This window comes from Oncorhynchus mykiss, chromosome 21, assembly GCF_057628025.1.
Source record: "Oncorhynchus mykiss isolate SJ-2025 chromosome 21, ASM5762802v1, whole genome shotgun sequence".
In the NCBI taxonomy this organism is placed as follows: domain Eukaryota; kingdom Metazoa; phylum Chordata; class Actinopteri; order Salmoniformes; family Salmonidae; genus Oncorhynchus; species Oncorhynchus mykiss.
In genome coordinates, this window is record NC_143042.1 from 51562501 (window position 1) to 51582638 (window position 20138).

General features: G+C 45.8%; 1 protein-coding gene across 1 annotated transcript in view; it reads right to left on the minus strand.

Moving 5' to 3' along the window:
* arap2 (ArfGAP with RhoGAP domain, ankyrin repeat and PH domain 2) overlaps window positions 1-20138 on the minus strand; it is a 230983-nt gene that overhangs the window by 57336 nt on the left and 153509 nt on the right. The window contains exon 16 of the mRNA XM_036958269.2: window positions 11049-11193. Within this exon, the coding sequence (XP_036814164.2) occupies window positions 11049-11193 (145 nt within the window). The remainder of the gene's footprint in view (window positions 1-11048; window positions 11194-20138) is intronic.

Below are 20138 nucleotides of genomic sequence, written 5' to 3' on the forward strand. Positions count from 1 at the left end.
ACCTATTGGTAGATGATGTAAGCATTTTAAAAAGATCTGACATTGAATATCCATTTGAGCATGGCGAAGTTATTAATTACACTTTGGACGGTGTATCAATACACCCAGTCACTACAAAGATACAGGCATCCTTCCTAACTCAGTTGCCGGAGAGGAAGGAAACTGCTCAGGGATTTCACCATGAGTTCAATGGTCATTTTAAAACAGTTACAGAGTTTAATGGCTGTGATAGGAGAAAACTGAGGATGGATCAACAACATTGTAGTTACTCTAGAATTCTAACCTAAATGCGTGAAAACAAGGAAGTCTGTAGAGAAGACAAATATTCCAAAACATGCATCCTGTTTGCAATAAGACACAAAAAAATGTGGTGTAAAAAATGTACTTTATGTCCTGAATACAAAGCAACATTTTGAGGCAAATTCAACACAACACATCGCTGAGGAACACTTCCTATTTTCATGCATGGTTGTGGCTGCATCATGTTATAGGTATGCTTGTCATCGGCAAGGACAAGGCAGTTTTTTAGAATAGAAAAGAGTTAAGCACAGGCAAAATCCTAGAGGAAAACTTGTTTCAGTCTGCTTTCCAACAGACACTGGGAGACTAATTCCCCTTTTCTTACCAAGATGACAACAAATGTTCCTGAGTTTACTTACGTAAATTAGATATTTCTGTATTTAAAAAAAAAATACAGATTTTTTTTTTTTAAACATGTTTTCACTTTGTCATTATGGTGTATTGTGTGTAGATGGATGATCTATAAAAAAATGATCTATTTAATCCCCTTTAATTTCAAGCAGTAACACAACAACATGTGGAAAAAGTCAAGGGATATGAAGCCTTTCTGAATGCACCATATATATACCAACACCTTGACCCACGTAGACACATACTTCAACACATACACACATTTAAAACACAAAGGGTGCTTTATACCTGCTGTTTAAGAGAGGAACGACCCTGCTGCCGGAAGCCAAAAGGCAGCTATTAATCTTTGTTTGTCCTTTTCCCTCTTTCTCTTATGTCTCTTCCACTGGCTTCCCTCTGTGGTCAGAGTATCACTTTCTTAATGGTTTCAACACTGAGGCAGACAATCGCTAGATTCGTTTTTTGGGGGGGGTTGGCCGGCGAGGGGTAGAGCTGCGGTGGTTATAAGGGGTTATGAGGGGTTATAAGGGGTTATAAGGGGAACAGCAGAGCGTGTCTGAAGGAACATGTAATGAGGGGTACCGGTAGCGCTGAGGCGTACTTCCACTCACGAACATCAGGGGAACACGGTGGGACACGGGTGTTTGTGTGACCCCACTGGACCCCTGACAAGTGTACAAGCGCTTGTTAGTGAGTCCCAGAGGACAAGAAGGCGAAGGGGGAGAAAGAGAGAGCAAGAAAATGTAGAGAGAGAGAGAGAGAGAGAGAGAGATTTCGAAATAGAAGTTTAAGTTTGAAGAATATCTAACTAACAAACACAATCCGATGTCTTTAGCCTACACCACAGAATCCACCTTCACCATCCAAAATGACTTCAACACCCACCCACTTCATCTAGCAGACACACGATTCTCCCTCCATCAAAACCTATGTATAATAATATTCTGAAAACGTGGGCTGGTAATACTCATCGGGGATCAGCGGACAAGGTAGAGTGTCTCATACCTGATGAAATTACCAAAGCAGTCTATTTAATATAAACTGACACCCACGTGGTTCTGCAGTGCAGGGCGATGCAGAGTAAGCACAGTTCCTGCATACGTTAATATGTATGAGCCGTAGACAGATGGATGTTCCCTGTAGAGCACTAAGGCTAATCTCTCGTAGACAGATCTACAGTACCAGTCAAATGTTAAGACACACCTACTCATTCAAGGGTTTTTCTTTATTTTTTCTTTTAAATTTTTTTTTTTTTTCTACATTGTAGAATAATAGTGAAGACATCAAAACAATGAGATAACACATATGGAATCATGTAGTGACCAAAAAAGTGTTAAACAAATCAAAATATATTTGATATGTGAGATTCTTCAAAGTAGCCACCCTTTGCCTTGATGACAGCTTTGCACACTCTTGGCATATATTTTGACTTGTTTAACAATTTTTTAGTTACTACATGATTCCAAATGTGTTATTTCATAGTGTTGACATCTCCACTATTATTCTACAATGTAGAAAATAGTAAAAAATAAAGAAAAACCCTTGAATGAGTAGGTGTGTCCAAACTTTTGTCTGGTACTGTAGGTAAACATAATTGCTTCTGTAGACTCTGTTGGGACTGAACGTGACACGTAGGGTAAAGAACAGCCATAGTTAAAATGTTAGGGGTTTTCCTAAATTGTTATTTGGACAAATCACAATTTCACATGTGTTAGCATCTTTCCATTTTCAGAAGCGATCATTTGGCTTGTAACTTTCAAAGAGAGAGGGTGGAACTCCTCGTTCCGTTTCCACTCCTCGTTCTAGCATCTCTTCTCTTAAACATGTACGGACCCAGAACATAATCGAGCAGCTGACTAATATACTGAAGACTTGCTCTGGGTTTTAACAAAGAGAACACGGAAGCATGCAGGGACTGTGGAGGCACAAAAGGTTTTTTATTTTCATTTGAATTTAACCTTTATTTAACTAGGCAAGTCAGTTAAGAACAAATTCTTATTTACAATGACGGCCTAGGAAGTGCCTTGTTCAGGGGCAGAACGACAGACTGTTTGGGCCAGTAATTGAAAGGTTACAACGCTCTAACAACTAGGCTACTTGCCACCCAGCGTGTGGGGGTTTAATCTATGATACTGACCAGTAGTCAATGTAGCTCTTAATTACTCTCCCACTGAAGGACAGGGAGAGAGATGAGGAGACAGAGAGGCTGGGGGACAGGGAGAGAGATGAGACAGAGAGGCTGGGGGACAGGGAGAGAGATGAGACAGAAAGGCTGGGGGACAGGGAGAGAGATGAGACAGAGAGGCTGGGGGACAGGGAGAGAGATGAGACAGAGAGGCTGGGGGACAGGGAGAGAGATGAGACAGAGAGGCTGGGGGACAGGGAGAGAGATGAGACAGAGAGGCTGGGGGACAGGGAGAGAGATGAGACAGAGAGGCTGGGGGACAGGGAGAGAGATGAGACAGAGAGGCTGGGGGACAGGGAGAGAGATGAGACAGAGAGGCTGGGGGACAGGGAGAGAGATGAGACAGAGAGGCTGGGGGACAGGGAGAGAGATGAGACAGAGAGGCTGGGGGACAGGGAGAGAGATGAGACAGAGAGGCTGGGGGACAGGGAGAGAGATGAGACAGAGAGGCTGGGGGACAGGGAGAGAGATGAGACAGAGAGGCTGGGGGACAGGGAGAGAGATGAGACAGAGAGGCTGGGGGACAGGGAGAGAGATGAGACAGAGAGGCTGGGGGACAGGGAGAGAGATGAGACAGAGAGGCTGGGGGACAGGGAGAGAGATGAGACAGAGAGGCTGGGGGACAGGGAGAGAGATGAGACAGAGAGGCTGGGGGACAGGGAGAGAGATGAGACAGAGAGGCTGGGTGACAGGGAGAGAGATGAGACAGAGAGGCTGGGTGACAGGGAGAGAGATGAGACAGAGAGGCTGGGGGACAGGGAGAGAGATGAGACAGAGAGGCTGGGGGACAGGGAGAGAGATGAGACAGAGAGGCTGGGTGACAGGGAGAGAGATGAGACAGAGAGGCTGGGTGACAGGGAGAGAGATGAGACAGAGAGGCTGGGGGACAGGGAGAGAGATGAGACAGAGAGGCTGGGGGACAGGGAGAGAGATGAGACAGAGAGGCTGGGGGAGCACCATTTTACAATGATTGGGTAGCCGTCAAACAAAAACACACCGACACAGAGACACACACACACAGAGACACACACACACAGAGACACACACACACAGAGACACACACACACAGAGACACACACACACAGAGACACACACACACAGAGACACACACACACAGAGACACACACACACACACAGAGACACACACACACAGAGACACACACACACAGAGACACACACACACAGAGAGACACACACACAGAGACACACACACACACACAGACACACACACACAGAGACAGAGACACACACACACACACACAGAGAGACACACACACACAGAGACACACACACAGAGACACACACACACACAGACACACACACACACACACACACACACACACACACACCAACAACTACAAACTCAAGTGAGGCCCCACACACACACAACAACCCTGTCTCCCCGACAGACACACAACACCCCCGTCTCCCCGACACACACAACATCCACGTCTCCCCGACACACACAACATCCCCGTCTCCCCGACACACACAACACCCCCGTCTACCCGACACACACAACACCCCCATCTACCCGACACACAAACACTCCAAAAATACGCAGAAAAATTAACTAGGCTTGATTGTGTACATGAATCCATTGCATGGGGCCAGAGTAGTGAGTACAGCCAGATGTCCATAATGAGAACATAAATAACATTTACAAATCAAGACATTGTTCCCTCTCCATGACATCTGCTGGGGTATTAATGGACCCATTATTTGAGCCACACACACACACAATAAATTGACATATGCACACACACATTCGGTGCACGTACATGCACACACTCAGAAATTGCATAATGGTCCCTCTTCAGAATGATTGCTCATTGTTTAAATGTTTGAAGCGAACGGATGAACCAAGCTATATTTTGCCTAAACTGCAGTCAGAGAATATACAGTTGAAGGGGGAAGTTTACATTCACTTAGGTCATTAAAACTTGTTTTTCAACCACTCCACAAATGTATTGTTAAACAAACTATAGTTTTGGCAAGTCGGTTAGGACATCTACTTTGTGCATGACACAAGTTATGCAATTGTTTACAGATTATTTCACTTACAATTCACTGTATGGGACGGCAGGGTAGCTTAGCGGTTAGAGTTTAGGGGCGGCAGAGCGCTGGACTGGTAACCGAAAGGTTGCAAGTTCAAAGCCCCAAGCTGACAAGGTACAAACCTGTCGTTCTGCCCCTGAACAGGCAGTTGACCCACTGTTCCTAGGCCGCCATTGAAAATAAGAATTTGTTCTTAACTGACTTGCCTCGTTAAATAAAGGTTAAATAAATACATATCACAATTCCAGTGGGTCAGAAGTTTACATTCACTAAGTTGACTGTGCCTTTAAACAGCTTGGAAAATTCCAGAAAATGATGTCATGGCTTTAGAAGCTTCTGATAGGCTAATTGAGCTGTGGATGTATTTCAAGGCCTACCGTCATACTCAGTGCCTCTTTGCTTGACATCATGGGAAAATCAAAAGAAATCAGAAAAAAAATTGTAGACCTTAACAAGTCTGGTTCATCCTTGGGAGCAATTTCCAAATACCTGAAGGTACCACGTTCATCTGTACAAACAATAGTACGCAAGTATAAACACCATGGGACCACGTAGCCGTCATACCGCTCAGGAAGGACAAATTCTGTCTCCTAGAGATGAACGTTCTTTGGTGCGAAAAGTGCAAATCAATCCCAGAACACCAAAGGACCTTGTGAATTGACACAATTGCATTGTGTCCCACCACCCGCCAACCCCTCTTTTACACTACTGCTACTCTCTGTTCATCATATATGCATAGTCACTTTAACCATATCTACATCTACATACAACCTCAATCAGCCTGACTGACCGGAGTCAGTATGTAGCCTCGCTACTGTATATAGCCTCGCAACTGTTTATTGCCTCGCAACTGTTATAGCCTCACTACTGTTTATTGCCTCGCTACTGTTTATAGCCTCGCTACTGTATATAGCCTCGCTACTGTATATAGCCTCTCTACTGTAAATAGCCTCTCTACTGTATATAGCCTCCCTACTGTTTATAGCCTCGCTACTGTATATAGCCTCGCTACTGTATATAGCCTCTCTACTGTTTATAGCCTCGCTACTGTATATAGCCTCGCTACTGTATATAGCCTCTCTACTGTATATAGCCTCTCTACTGTATATAGCCTCGCTACTGTATATAGCCTCCCTACTGTTTATAGCCTCGCTACTGTATATAGCCTCTCTACTGTATATAGCCTCTCTACTGTATATAGCCTCTCTACTGTATATAGCCTCTCTACTGTATATAGCCTCTCTACTGTATATAGCCTCCCTACTGTATATAGCCTCTCTACTGTATATAGCCTCACTACTGTTTATTGCCTCGCTACTGTATATAGCCTCGCTACTGTATATAGCCTCTCTACTGTATATAGCCTCCCTACTGTATATAGCCTCCCTACTGTATATAGCCTCTCTACTGTATATAGCCTCACTACTGTTTATAGCCTCGTTACTGTTTATAGCCTCCCTACTGTTTATAGCCTCGCTACTGTATATAGCCTCTCTACTGTATATAGCCTCCCTACTGTATATAGCCTCCCTACTGTATATAGCCTCTCTACTGTTTATAGCCTCGCTACATTTATAGCCTCTCTACTGTATATAGCCTCACTACTGTTTATAGCCTCGCTACTGTTTATAGCCTCCCTACTGTTTATAGCCTCGCTACTGTATATAGTCTCTCTACTGTATATAGCCTCGCTACTGTATATAGCCTCGCTACTGTTTATAGCCTCACTACTGTTTATAGCCTCCCTACTGTATATAGCCTCTCTACTGTATATAGCCTCACTACTGTATATAGCCTCTCTACTGTATATAGCCTCTCTACTGTATATAGCCTCCCTACTGTATATAGCCTCTCTACTGTATATAGCCTCTCTACTGTATATAGCCTCTCTACTGTATATAGCCTCTCTACTGTATATAGCCTCCCTACTGTATATAGCCTCTCTACTGTATATAGCCTCACTACTGTTTATTGCCTCGCTACTGTATATAGCCTCGCTACTGTATATAGCCTCTCTACTGTATATAGCCTCCCTACTGTATATAGCCTCCCTACTGTATATAGCCTCTCTACTGTATATAGCCTCACTACTGTTTATAGCCTCGCTACTGTTTATAACCTCCCTACTGTTTATAGTTTCGCTACTGTATTTAGCCTCTCTACTGTATATAGCCTCCCTACTGTATATAGCCTCCCTACTGTATATAGCCTCTCTACTGTATATAGCCTCACTACTGTTTATAGCCTCGCTACTGTTTATAGCCTCCCTACTGTTTATAGCCTCGCTACTGTATATAGTCTCTCTACTGTATATAGCCTCGCTACTGTATATAGCCTTGCTACTGTTTATAGCCTCACTACTGTTTATAGCCTCGCTACTGTATATAGCCTCTCTACTGTATATAGCCTCTCTACTGTATATAGCCTCCCTACTGTTTATAGCCTCGCTACTGTATATAGCCTCACTACTGTTTATAGCCTCGCTACTGTATATAGCCTCGCTACTGTATATAGCCTCTCTACTGTATATAGCCTCGCTACTGTTATAGCCTCTCTACTGTTTATAGCCTCGCTACTGTATATAGCCTCTCTACTGTATATAGCCTCGCTACTGTTATAGCCTCTCTACTGTATATAGCCTCGCTACTGTATATAGCCTCGCTACTGTTTATAGCCTCACTACTGTTTATAGCCTCGCTACTGTGTATAGCCTCTCTACTGTATATAGCCTCTCTACTGTACATAGCCTCCCTACTGTTTATAGCCACGCTACTGTATATAGCCTCACTACTGTATATAGCCTCACTACTGTATATAGCCTCACTACTGTATATAGCCTCTCTACTGTTTATAGCCTCGCTACTGTATATAGCCTCACTACTGTATATAGCCTCACTACTGTATATAGCCTCACTACTGTTTATATCCTCGCTACTGTTTATAGCCTCCCTACTGTATATAGCCTCACTACTGTTTATAGCCTCGCTACTGTTTATAGCCACTCTACTGTATATAGCCTCCCTACTGTATATAGCCTCCCTACTGTTTATAGCCTCACTACTGTTTATAGCCTCCCTACTGTTTATAGCCTCACTACTGTTTATAGCCTCACTACTGTTTATAGCCTCCCTACTGTTTATGGCCTCCCTACTGTTTATAGCCTGTATTTACTGTTGTTTTATTTCTTTACTTACCTATTGTTTACCTAATATATTTTTTGCACTATTGGTTAGAGCCTGTAAGTCAGCATTTCACTGTAAGGTCTACTATACCTGTTTTATTCAGCATTTCACTGTAAGGTCTACTACACCTGTTGTATTCAGCATTTCACTGTAAGGTCTACTACACCTGTTGTATTCAGCATTTCACTGTGAGGTCTACTACACCTGTTGTATTCAGCATTTCACTGTAAGGTCTACTACACCTGGTGTACTCAGCATTTCACTGTGAGGTCTACTACACCTGTTGTATTCAGCATTTCACTGTGAGGTCTACTACACCTGTTGTATTCAGCATTTCACTGTGAGGTCTACTACACCTGTTGTATTCAGCATTTCACTGTGAGGTCTACTACACCTGTTGTATTCAGCATTTCACTGTGAGGTCTACTACACCTGTTGTATTCAGCATTTCACTGTGAGGTCTACTACACATGTTGTATTCAGCATTTCACTGTGAGGTCTACTACACCTGTTGTATTCTGCATTTCACTGTGAGGTCTACTACACCTGTTGTATTCAGCATTTCACTGTGAGGTCTACTACACCTGTTGTATTCGGCATTTCACTGTAAGGTCTACTACACCTGTTGTATTCAGCATTTCACTGTAAGGTCTACTACACCTGTTGTATTCAGCATTTCACTGTAAGGTCTACTACACCTGTTGTATTCAGCATTTCACTGTAAGGTCTACTACACCTGTTGTATTCAGCATTTCACTGTGAGGTCTACTACACCTGTTGTATTCAGCATTTCACTGTAAGGTCTACTACACCTGTTGTATTCAGCATTTCACTGTAAGGTCTACTACACCTGTTGTATTCAGCATTTCACTGTAAGGTCTACTACACCTGTTGTATTCAGCATTTCACTGTGAGGTCTACTACACCTGTTGTATTCAGCATTTCACTGTGAGGTCTACTACACCTGTTGTATTCAGCATTTCACTGTGAGGTCTACTACACCTGTTGTATTCAGCATTTCACTGTGAGGTCTACTACACCTGTTGTATTCAGTATTTCACTGTGAGGTCTACTACACCTGTTGTATTCAGCATTTCACTGTAAGGTCTACTACACCTGTTGTATTCAGCATTTCACTGTAAGGTCTACTACACCTGTTTTATTCGGCATTTCACTGTGAGGTCTACTACACCTGTTGTATTCAGCATTTCACTGTAAGGTCTACTACACTTGTTGTATTCAGCATTTTACTGTAAGGTCTACTACACCTGTTTTATTCGGCATTTCACTGTAAGGTCTACTACACCTGGTGTATTCAGCATTTCACTGTAAGGTCTACTACACCTGTTGTATTCAGTATTTCACTGTAAGGTCTACTACACCTGGTGTATTCAGCATTTCACTGGAAGGTCTACTACACCTGTTGTATTCAGCATTTCACTGTAAGTTTTACTACACCTGTTGTATTCAGCATTTCACTGTAAGGTCTACTACACCTGTTGTATTCAGCATTTCACTGTAAGGTCTACTACACCTGTTGTATTCAGCATTTCACTGTGAAATCTACTACACCTGGTGTATTCAGCATTTCACTGTAAGGTCTACTACACCTGTTGTATTCAGCCACGTGACAAATACACGTTGAATTGAAGATGCTGGAGGAAACAGGTATAAAAGTATCTATATCTACAGTAAAACGAGTCCAATAGACATAACCTGAAAGGCCGCTCAGCAAGGAAGAAGCCCCTGCTCCAAAACCGCCATAAAAAAGCCAGACTAAAGTTTGCAACTGCAAAAGATCACACGTTTTTTTGGAGAAATGTTTTTGGAGAAACTGTTTGGCCATAATGGAAAAAGGGGGAGGCTTGCAAGCTGAAGAACACCATCCCAACCGTGAACTATGGCAGTATAATGTCGTGGGGGTGCTTTGCTGCAGGAGGGATTGGTGCACTTCACAAAATAGATGGGATCAAGAGGATGGAAATTATGTGGACATATTGAAGCAACATCTCAAGACATCAGCCAGGAAGTTAAAGATTGGTCCCAAATGGGTCTTCCAAATGGACAATGACCCCAAGCATACTTCCAAAGTTGTGGCAAAATGGCTTAAGGACAACAAAGTCAAGGTTTTAGATTCGTCATCACAAAGCCCTGACCTCAATCCCATAGAAAATGTGTGGGCAGAACTGAGAAAACGTGTGCGAGCAAGGAGGCCTACAAACCTGACAGCTACATCAGCTCTGTCAGGAGGAATGAGACAAATTTCAACCCAACTTATTGTGGGAAGCTTGTGGAAAGCTACCAGAAAAGTTTGACCCAAGTTAAAAAATTTATAGGCAATGCTACCAAATACTAATTGAGTGTATGTAAACTTCTCACCCACCGGGAATGTGATGAAATAAATAAAAGCTGAAATAAATAATTCTCTCTACTATTATTGTGACATCTCACATCCTTAAAATAAAGTGGTGATTAATGACCTAAGACAGGGAATTTTTACTAGGATTAAATGTCAGGAATTGTGAAAAGTTGAAATGTATTTGGCTAAGGTGTATGTAAACTTCCGACTTCAACTGTATATTTACAGCTAGTGTTTTTTCTGTTCACATGTCTGTCTGTCTTAGTTTACGTCCCTCTTAGTAAGTGATTTAGCTTATCAACTTTTTTTCTCAACTTTGAATTGATTAGAAGTTCATTACAAAGTTCATTACAAAGATGGATTGGTGGATTGGCCTGGTGGTTTCTGCACTTTTAACCTAGTTTTGCTGATGTCAATACAACACATAAACCTCATACATGAAATGTGCAGTGAAGTTTTTTATGTAAGTTCAGAAGGTCAAAGGGGGGGGGGGGTCAAAGAGTGTGCGTGAGAGAAAGTGTGTGTGTATTCGTGAATGCATGTGTGTGTGTTTCTATGTGTGTGTGTTTGTTTGTGTTTGTGTTTTTGTGTGTGTGTGTGTGTGTGTCCATACCCAGCTCTAGTCATGGTCTCTGTGTTGTTGACGGCCAGACTGACCACCTCAGTGATGTCCACTCTGCCGGTGGCCATGGGGCTCCGTTCATTCTCATAGTAGCTAAGGAAGCCCCCCTCCAGAGTACACCAGCGTCGCACCATGTCTGAAACACACACACACACACACACACACACGTTAGTTCAAACACACACGTTAGTTCAAAGTTCACACACACACGTTAGCTCAAACGGTTGGTACGTTGTCAAGGAGGGCGGTCATGTGTGTTTGCGAGCAGATGCTCACTGGCCCAGTATGGGGACAGGGACAGTGGAGGAGGAGATGATCACTGGCCCAGTATGGGGACAGGGACAGTGGAGGAGGAGATGCTCACTGGCCCAGTATGGGGACAGGGACAGTGGAGGAGGAGATGCTCACTGGCCCAGTATGGGGACAGGGACAGTGGAGGAGGAGATGCTCACTGGCCCAGTATGGGGACAGGGACAGGGGAGGAGGAGATGATCACTGGCCCAGTATGGGGACAGGGACAGTGGAGGAGATGATCACTGGCCCAGTATGGGGACAGGGACAGTGGAGGAGGAGATGCTCACTGGCCCAGTATGGGGACAGGGACAGTGGAGGAGGAGATGATCACTGGCCCAGTATGGGGACAGGGACAGGGGAGGAGGAGATGATCACTGGCCCAGTATGGGGACAGGGACAGTGGAGGAGATGATCACTGGCCCAGTATGGGGACAGGGACAGTGGAGGAGGAGATGATCACTGGCCCAGTATGGGGACAGGGACAGTGGAGGAGGAGATGATCACTGGCCCAGTATGGGGACAGGGACAGTGGAGGAGATGATCACTGGCCCAGGATGGGGACAGGGACAGGAAGAGATGATCACTGGCCCAGTATGGGGACAGGGACAGTGGAGGAGGATATGATCACTGGCCCAGTATGGGGACAGGGACAGTGGAGGAGGATATGATCACTGGCCCAGTATGGGGACAGGGACAGTGGAGGAGGAGATGCTCACTGGTCCAGTATGGGGACAGGGACAGTGGAGGAGGAGATGATCACTGGCCCAGTATGGGGACAGGGACAGTGGAGGAGATGATCACTGGCCCAGGATGGGGACAGGGACAGTGGAGGAGGAGATGCTCACTGGCCCAGTATGGGGACAGGGACAGTGGAGGAGGAGATGATCACTGGCCCAGTATGGGGACAGGGACAGGAAGAGATGATCACTGGCCCAGTATGGGGACAGGGACAGTGGAGGAGGATATGATCACTGGCCCAGTATGGGGACAGGGACAGTGGAGGAGGATATGATCACTGGCCCAGTATGGGGACAGGGACAGTGGAGGAGGAGATGCTCACTGGTCCAGTATGGGGACAGGGACAGTGGAGGAGGAGATAATCACTGGTCCAGTATGGGGACAGGGACAGTGGAGGAGATGATCACTGGCCCAGTATGGGGACAGGGACAGTGGAGGAGGAGATGATCACTGGCCCAGTATGGGGACAGGGACAGTGGAGGAGGAGATGATCACTGGCCCAGGATGGGGACAGGGACAGTGGAGGAGGAGATAATCACTGGCCCAGTATGGGGACAGGGACAGTGGAGGAGGAGATAATCACTGGCCCAGTATGGGGACAGGGACAGTGGAGGAGGATATAATCACTGGTCCAGTATGGGGACAGGGACAGTGGAGGAGGAGATGATCACTGGCCCAGTATGGGGACAGGGACAGTGGAGGAGGAGATGATTACTGGCCCAGGATGGGGACAGGGACAGTGGAGGAGGAGATAATCACTGGCCCAGTATGGGGACAGGGACAGTGGAGGAGGAGATGATCACTGGCCCAGTATGGGGACAGGGACAGTGGAGGAGGAGATGATCACTGGCCCAGTATGGGGACAGGGACAGTGGAGGAGGAGGAGATGATCACTGGCCCAGTATGGGGACAGGGACAGTGGAGGAGATGATCACTGGCCCAGTATGGGGACAGGGACAGTGGAGGAGGAGATGATCACTGGTCCAGTATGGGGACAGGGACAGTGGAGGAGGAGATGATCACTGGTCCAGTATGGGGACAGGGACAGTGGAGGAGATGATCACTGGCCCAGTATGGGGATAGGGACAGTGGAGGAGGAGATGATCACTGGTCCAGTATGGGGACAGGGACAGTGGAGGAGATGATCACTGGTCCAGTATGGGGACAGGGACAGTGGAGGAGGAGATGATCACTGGCCCAGTATGGGGACAGGGACAGTGGAGTAGGAGATGCTCACTGGCCCAGTATGGGGACAGGGACAGTGGAGGAGGAGATGATCACTGGTCCAGTATGGGGACAGGGACAGTGGAGGAGATGATCACTGGCCCAGTATGGGGACAGGGACAGTGGAGGAGGAGATGATCACTGGCCCAGTATGGGGACAGGGACAGTGGAGGAGGAGATGATCACTGGCCCAGTATGGGGACAGGGACAGTGGAGGAGGAGATGATCACTGGCCCAGTATGGGGACAGGGACAGGGGAGGAGGAGATGATCACTGGCCCAGTATGGGGACAGGGACAGTGGAGGAGATGATCACTGGCCCAGTATGGGGACAGGGACAGTGGAGGAGGAGATGATCACTGGCCCAGTATGGGGACAGGGACAGTGGAGGAGGAGATGATCACTGGCCCAGTATGGGGACAGGGACAGTGGAGGAGGAGATGATCACTGGCCCAGTATGGGGACAGGGACAGTGGAGGAGGAGATGATCACTGGCCCAGTATGGGGACAGGGACAGTGGAGGAGGAGATGATCACTGGCCCAGTATGGGGACAGGGACAGTGGAGGAGGAGATGATCACTGGCCCAGTATGGGGACAGGGACAGTGGAGGAGGAGATGATCACTGGCCCAGTATGGGGACAGGGACAGTGGAGGAGGAGATGCTCACTGGCCCAGTATGGGGACAGGGACAGTGGAGGAGGAGATGATCACTGGCCCAGTATGGGGACAGGGACAGTGGAGGAGGAGATGATCACTGGCCCAGTATGGGGACAGGGACAGTGGAGGAGGAGATGATCACTGGTCCAGTATGGGGACAGGGACAGTGGAGGAGGAGATAATCACTGGCCCAGTATGGGGACAGGGACAGTGGAGGAGGAGATGATCACTGGCCCAGTATGGGGACAGGGACAGTGGAGGAGGAGATGATCACTGGCCCAGTATGGGGACAGGGACAGTGGAGGAGGAGATAATCACTGGCCCAGTATGGGGACAGGGACAGTGGAGGAGATGATCACTGGCCCAGTATGGGGACAGGGACAGTGGAGGAGGAGATGATCACTGGTCCAGTATGGGGACAGGGACAGGGGAGGAGGAGATGATCACTGGCCCAGTATGGGGACAGGGACAGTGGAGGAGGAGATGATCACTGGCCCAGTATGGGGACAGGGACAGTGGAGGAGGAGATGATCACTGGCCCAGTATGGGGACAGGGACAGTGGAGGAGGAGATGTTCACTGGCCCAGTATGGGGACAGGGACAGTGGAGGAGGAGATGATCACTGGCCCAGTATGGGGACAGGGACAGTGGAGGAGGAGATGATTACTGGTCCAGTATGGGGACAGGGACAGTGGAGGAGGAGATGATCACTGGCCCAGTATGGGGACAGGGACAGTGGAGGAGGAGATGATCACTGGCCCAGTATGGGGACAGGGACAGTGGAGGAGGAGATGATCACTGGCCCAGTATGGGGACAGGGACAGTGGAGGAGGAGATGCTCACTGGCACAGTATGGGGACAGGGACAGTGGAGGAGGAGATGATCACTGGTCCAGTATGGGGACAGGGACAGTGGAGGAGGAGATGATCACTGGCCCAGTATGGGGACAGGGACAGTGGAGGAGATGATCACTGGCCCAGTATGGGGACAGGGACAGTGGAGGAGGAGATGATCACTGGTCCAGTATGGGGACAGGGACAGTGGAGGAGGAGATGATCACTGGTCCAGTATAGGGACAGGGACAGTGGAGGAGGAGATGATCACTGGTCCAGTATGGGGACAGGGACAGTGGAGGAGGAGATGATCACTGGTCCAGTATGGGGACAGGGACAGTGGAGGAGGAGATGATCACTGGCCCAGTATGGGGACAGGGACAGTGGAGGAGGAGATGATCACTGGCCCAGTATGGGGACAGGGACAGTGGAGGAGGAGATGATCACTGGTCCAGTATGGGGACAGGGACAGTGGAGGAGGAGATAATCACTGGCCCAGTATGGGGACAGGGACAGTGGAGGAGGAGATAATCACTGGCCCAGTATGGGGACAGGGACAGTGGAGGAGGAGATGATCACTGGCCCAGTATGGGGACAGGGACAGTGGAGGAGGAGATGCTGTTAGCAGCACACGTTTCACATACACTACAAAGACACACACACAGAAACACACACAGAAACACACACAGAAACACACACAGAAACACACACACAGAAACACACACACACACACACAGAAACACACACAAACAGAAACACACACACAGAAACACACACACACACAGAAACACACACAAATAGAAACACACACACAGAAACACACACACAGAAACACACACACAGAAACACACACATACAGAAACACACACACACATACACAGAGAGAAACACACACAAACAGAAACACACACAGAAACACACACACAGAAACACACACACAGAAACACACACAAACAGAACCACACAAACAGAAACACACAAACAGAAACACACAAACAGAAACACACACACAGAAACACACAAACAGAAACACACAAACAGAAACACACACACAGAAACCAACACACAGAAACACACACATTGACTTATTATGAACCCGCTCCAAGGCAGTCCCAGCAAAATCTTCGCCATTTACACAGCCTTGAGGTGTGTTTTGGGTCATTGTTCTGTTGAAAAACAAATGATAGTCCCACTATGTGCAAACCAGATGGGATGGCGTATCGCGGCAGAATGCTGTGGTAGCCATGCTGGTTAAGTGTGCCTTGAATTTTATATAAATCACAGACAGTGTCACCAGCAAAGCACCCCCACACCATCACACCTCCTCCTCCGTGCTTCATGTTGGGAACCACACATGTGGAAATAATCCTTTCACCTACTCTGTGTCTCAAAAAGAAATGGCAGTTGGAACCAAAAATCTGAAATTTGGTCTCATCAGACAAAATAACAGATTTCCGGGCATATGTGGGAACTCCTTCAAGACTGTTGGAAAAGCATTCCAGGTGAAGCTGGTTGAGAGAATGCCAAGAGTGTGCAAAGCTGTCATCAAGGCAAAGGGTGCCTACTTTTAAGAATCTCAAATATAAAATATATTTTTTCTTTTTTGTTTTACTACATGATTCCATATGTGTTATTTCATCATTTTTGTCTTCACTATTATTCTACAATGTTGAACATAGTCATAGTAAATGTGTCCAAACTCTTTACTGGTACTGTATATATACAGAGCATTCAATGTATTCAGACCCCTTCCCCTTTTTCCACATTTTGTTATGTTACAGCCTTATTCTAAAATGGATTAAATGAAATGTTTTCCTCATCAATCTACACACAATACCCCACAATGATGAAATGAAAACAGGTTTATAGATATTTTTGCAAATGTATAAAAAAAAACTAACCTTGTTTACATAAGTAACTAGACCCTTTGCAATGAGACTAAAAAAGGAGCTCAGGTGCATCCTGTTTCCATTAATCATCCTTGAGATGTTTCTACAACTTGATTGGAGTCCACCTGTGGTAAATTCAATTGATTGGACATGATTTGGAAAGGCACACACCTGCACAACATAGTTGACAGCGCATGTCAGAGCAAAAACCAAGCCATGAGGTCAAAGGAATTGTCCTTAGAGCTCAGAGACAGGATTGTCCCTAGGCACAGTTCTGGGGAAGGGTATCGAAACTATTCTGCATCTTTGAAGGTCCCCAAGAACACAGTGGCCTTCATCATTCTTAAATGGTAGAAGTTTGGAACAACCTAGACTTCTTAGAGATGGCCAACCAGCCAAACTGAGCAATCGGGGGAGAAGGGCCTTGGACAGGGAGGTAACCAAGAACCTGATGGTCACTCTGACAGAGCTATAGAGTTCCTCTGTGGAGATGGGAGAACATTCCTGAAGGACAACCATCTCTGCAGCACCAATCAGGCATTTATGGTAGAGTGTCCAGACAGAAGCCACTCCTCAATAAAAGGCACTTAAAAAGACTCAGACCACGAGAAACAAGATTCTATGGTCTGATGAAACCAACATTGAATGATTTGGCCTGAATGCCAAGCATAACATCTGGGGGAAACATGGAACCATTCCTACAGTGAAGCATGGTGGTGGCAGCATCATGCTTTGGGGGTATTTGTTCAGTGGCAGGGACTGGGAGACTACTCAGGATCGATGGAAAGATGAACAGAGCAAAGTACAGAGAGATCATTGATGAAAACCTGCTCCAGAGCGCTCAGGACCTCAGACTGGGGCAAACGTTCAAACCTAACCACACAGCCAAGACAATGCAGGATTGGCAAGTCTCTGAATGTCCTTGAGTTGCCCAGCAACAGCCTGGAAAGAGAAACCGATCGAACATCTCTGGAGAGACCTGAAAAAAGCTATGCAGCGACGCTCCCCATCCAACCTGAAGGAGCTTGAGAGGATCTGCAGAGAATATTGGGAGAAACTCTCCAAATAGAGGTGTGCCAAGCTTGTAGCATCATACCCAAGAAGACTTAAAGCGTGTAATCACTGGCAAAGGTTATTTAACAAAGTACTGAGTAGAGGGTCTGAATACTTATGTAAATGTGATATTTAAGTTTACATTTTTGATATATTAGCAACAATGTTTAAAAACCTGTTTTTGCTATTTCATTATGGGGTATTCTGTGTAGATTCATGAGGGGAAAAAAGGATTTAATCAATTTTAGAATAAGGCTGTAGTGTAACAAAATGTGGAAAAAGTCAAGGGGTCTGAATACTTTCCGAATGCATTTTAAATATATATTAAACATAATGTTATTTGTTAGCTAGCTGGCAAAGGCTATTTAACACAGTTGCACTTTCAAGTCAAGGTAAGCTTTTCAGTTTTATAAATGTATTGCCAACAGTACACTGTGCTGTGTGATTGTACACATGGATTGGATTGTTGGGTTCAAGTTTTTAACACTAATATTAGTATATTGACAACGATGTAGTTGTTAGCGGTTAGTGGTTAGCGGTTATGGTCTGAAGGTTTGGCTTGGATAGGTTTTTGCGCCTGGTCACAGACAGCTGATGTGTTGTGCACTCCACAACTGAAGGGAAAAGGTAGGAGGAGAGCGGGTAGATTCGAGAAAATAATTATACAATGAGCAAACTGATGATGCTGTACGTGGGCTGCTATGAAAGTGAACTGCGGGTGCTGTGTGCGGGTGATCAAGGGTGTATTCATTCTGCCGATAATGTCGCAAAACGTCTCTGAAACGGAAGCAAACGGAGCGAAACGTGGAGGGACCTACCTGAATTTGTCTAATATAAATTTGAACGTTAAATGCAGGCAAGAGTGTACAAGGCAGTATTGAATGTGTCACTGTCTTTCCCCTTGATTACTCTAATGTGTCTCTCGAACCTGCGCGCACCTACATTAAACACTTTAATTTGTTGAGTAGGTTGTAGCAACCTCATGAAGGGTAAAGGGCACATTTGAGTATCATGTAGTAGCCTAAACTTGTTGATTTTATATTTAACTGGGTGAATGGAATATGAACGACAGTCATCCAATATGATGTAATAGAAATAAGGCCATGCACATACAAAACAATGGTCCTCCTTAATCTTAAACTGACACACACTTACAGCCAGTATAATAATAGTAAATAAATCGAATCTCCCTGCAGGTTTCTATCAACAAGAGGCAAAGATGATCTCTGGAAAGTTTGGAAGTAACACATGTATTTCATGATTGTCTGCCTGGGAGGATTTACTTAACAAGCATGAAGTTCATGAAAACATCTCATGCTGGATTTCAAAGTCACTGTCGACATCTGCTTTTTTGTTTCTGCCACAGACAGACATGCGCACGCAAACAAACACACACACACACACACACACACACACAATGGTTTTCAACTCCCAAAAGTTTCGACTCCCTTCATCTCATAAATATGCTAATTATTGATTCCTTTGTCAAACAGCGTGTGACGAGTCAGATATTGTTATAATAGACGACATGAAAAAGACAGGAGAAAAGGTTCTCTCCCTCTTCCGGTTTCTCTCTTTTCATCTCTCCATCCCACCAAACCGGGATGCTTCCAATGGCATTGAGGAGTACACCACATCACGGGCTTTATCATTAAGTGCATCAAGGACGTCGTCCACCACAGTACATACATTCCCCAACCAGAAGCCATGGATTACAGGCAACATTCGCACTGAGCTAAAGGGTAGAACTGCCGCTTTCAAGGTGCAGGACTCTAACTCCAGTTTCAACTGTTCTGCCTTATTATTATTCGACCATGCTGGTCATTTATGAACATTTGAACATCTTGGCCATGTTCTGTTATAATCTCCACCCGGCACAGCCAGAAGAGGACTGGCCATCCCACATATGCTCTCTCTAATTCTCTCTTTCTTTCTCTCTCTCGGAGGACCTGAGCCCTAGGACCATGCCCCAGGAATACCTGACATGATGACTCCTTGCTGTCCCCAGTCCACCTGACTGTGCTGCTGCTCCAGTTTCAACTGTTCTGCCTTATTATTATTCGACCATGCTGGTCATTTATGAACATTTGAACATCTAGACCATGTTCTGTTATAATCTCCACCCGGCACAGCCAGAAGAGGACTGGCCACCCCACATAGCCTGGTTCCTCTCTAGGTTTCTTCCTAGGTTTTGGCCTTTCTAGGGAGTTTTTCCTAGCCACCGTGCTTCTACACCTGCATTGCTTGCTGTTTGGGGTTTTAGGCTGGGTTTCTGTACAGCACTTTGAGATATCAGCTGATGTACGAAGGGCTATATAAATACATTTGATTTGATTTGATTTGATTTAACCCGGAAGCTTATAAGAAATCCTGCTATGCCCTGCAACGAACCA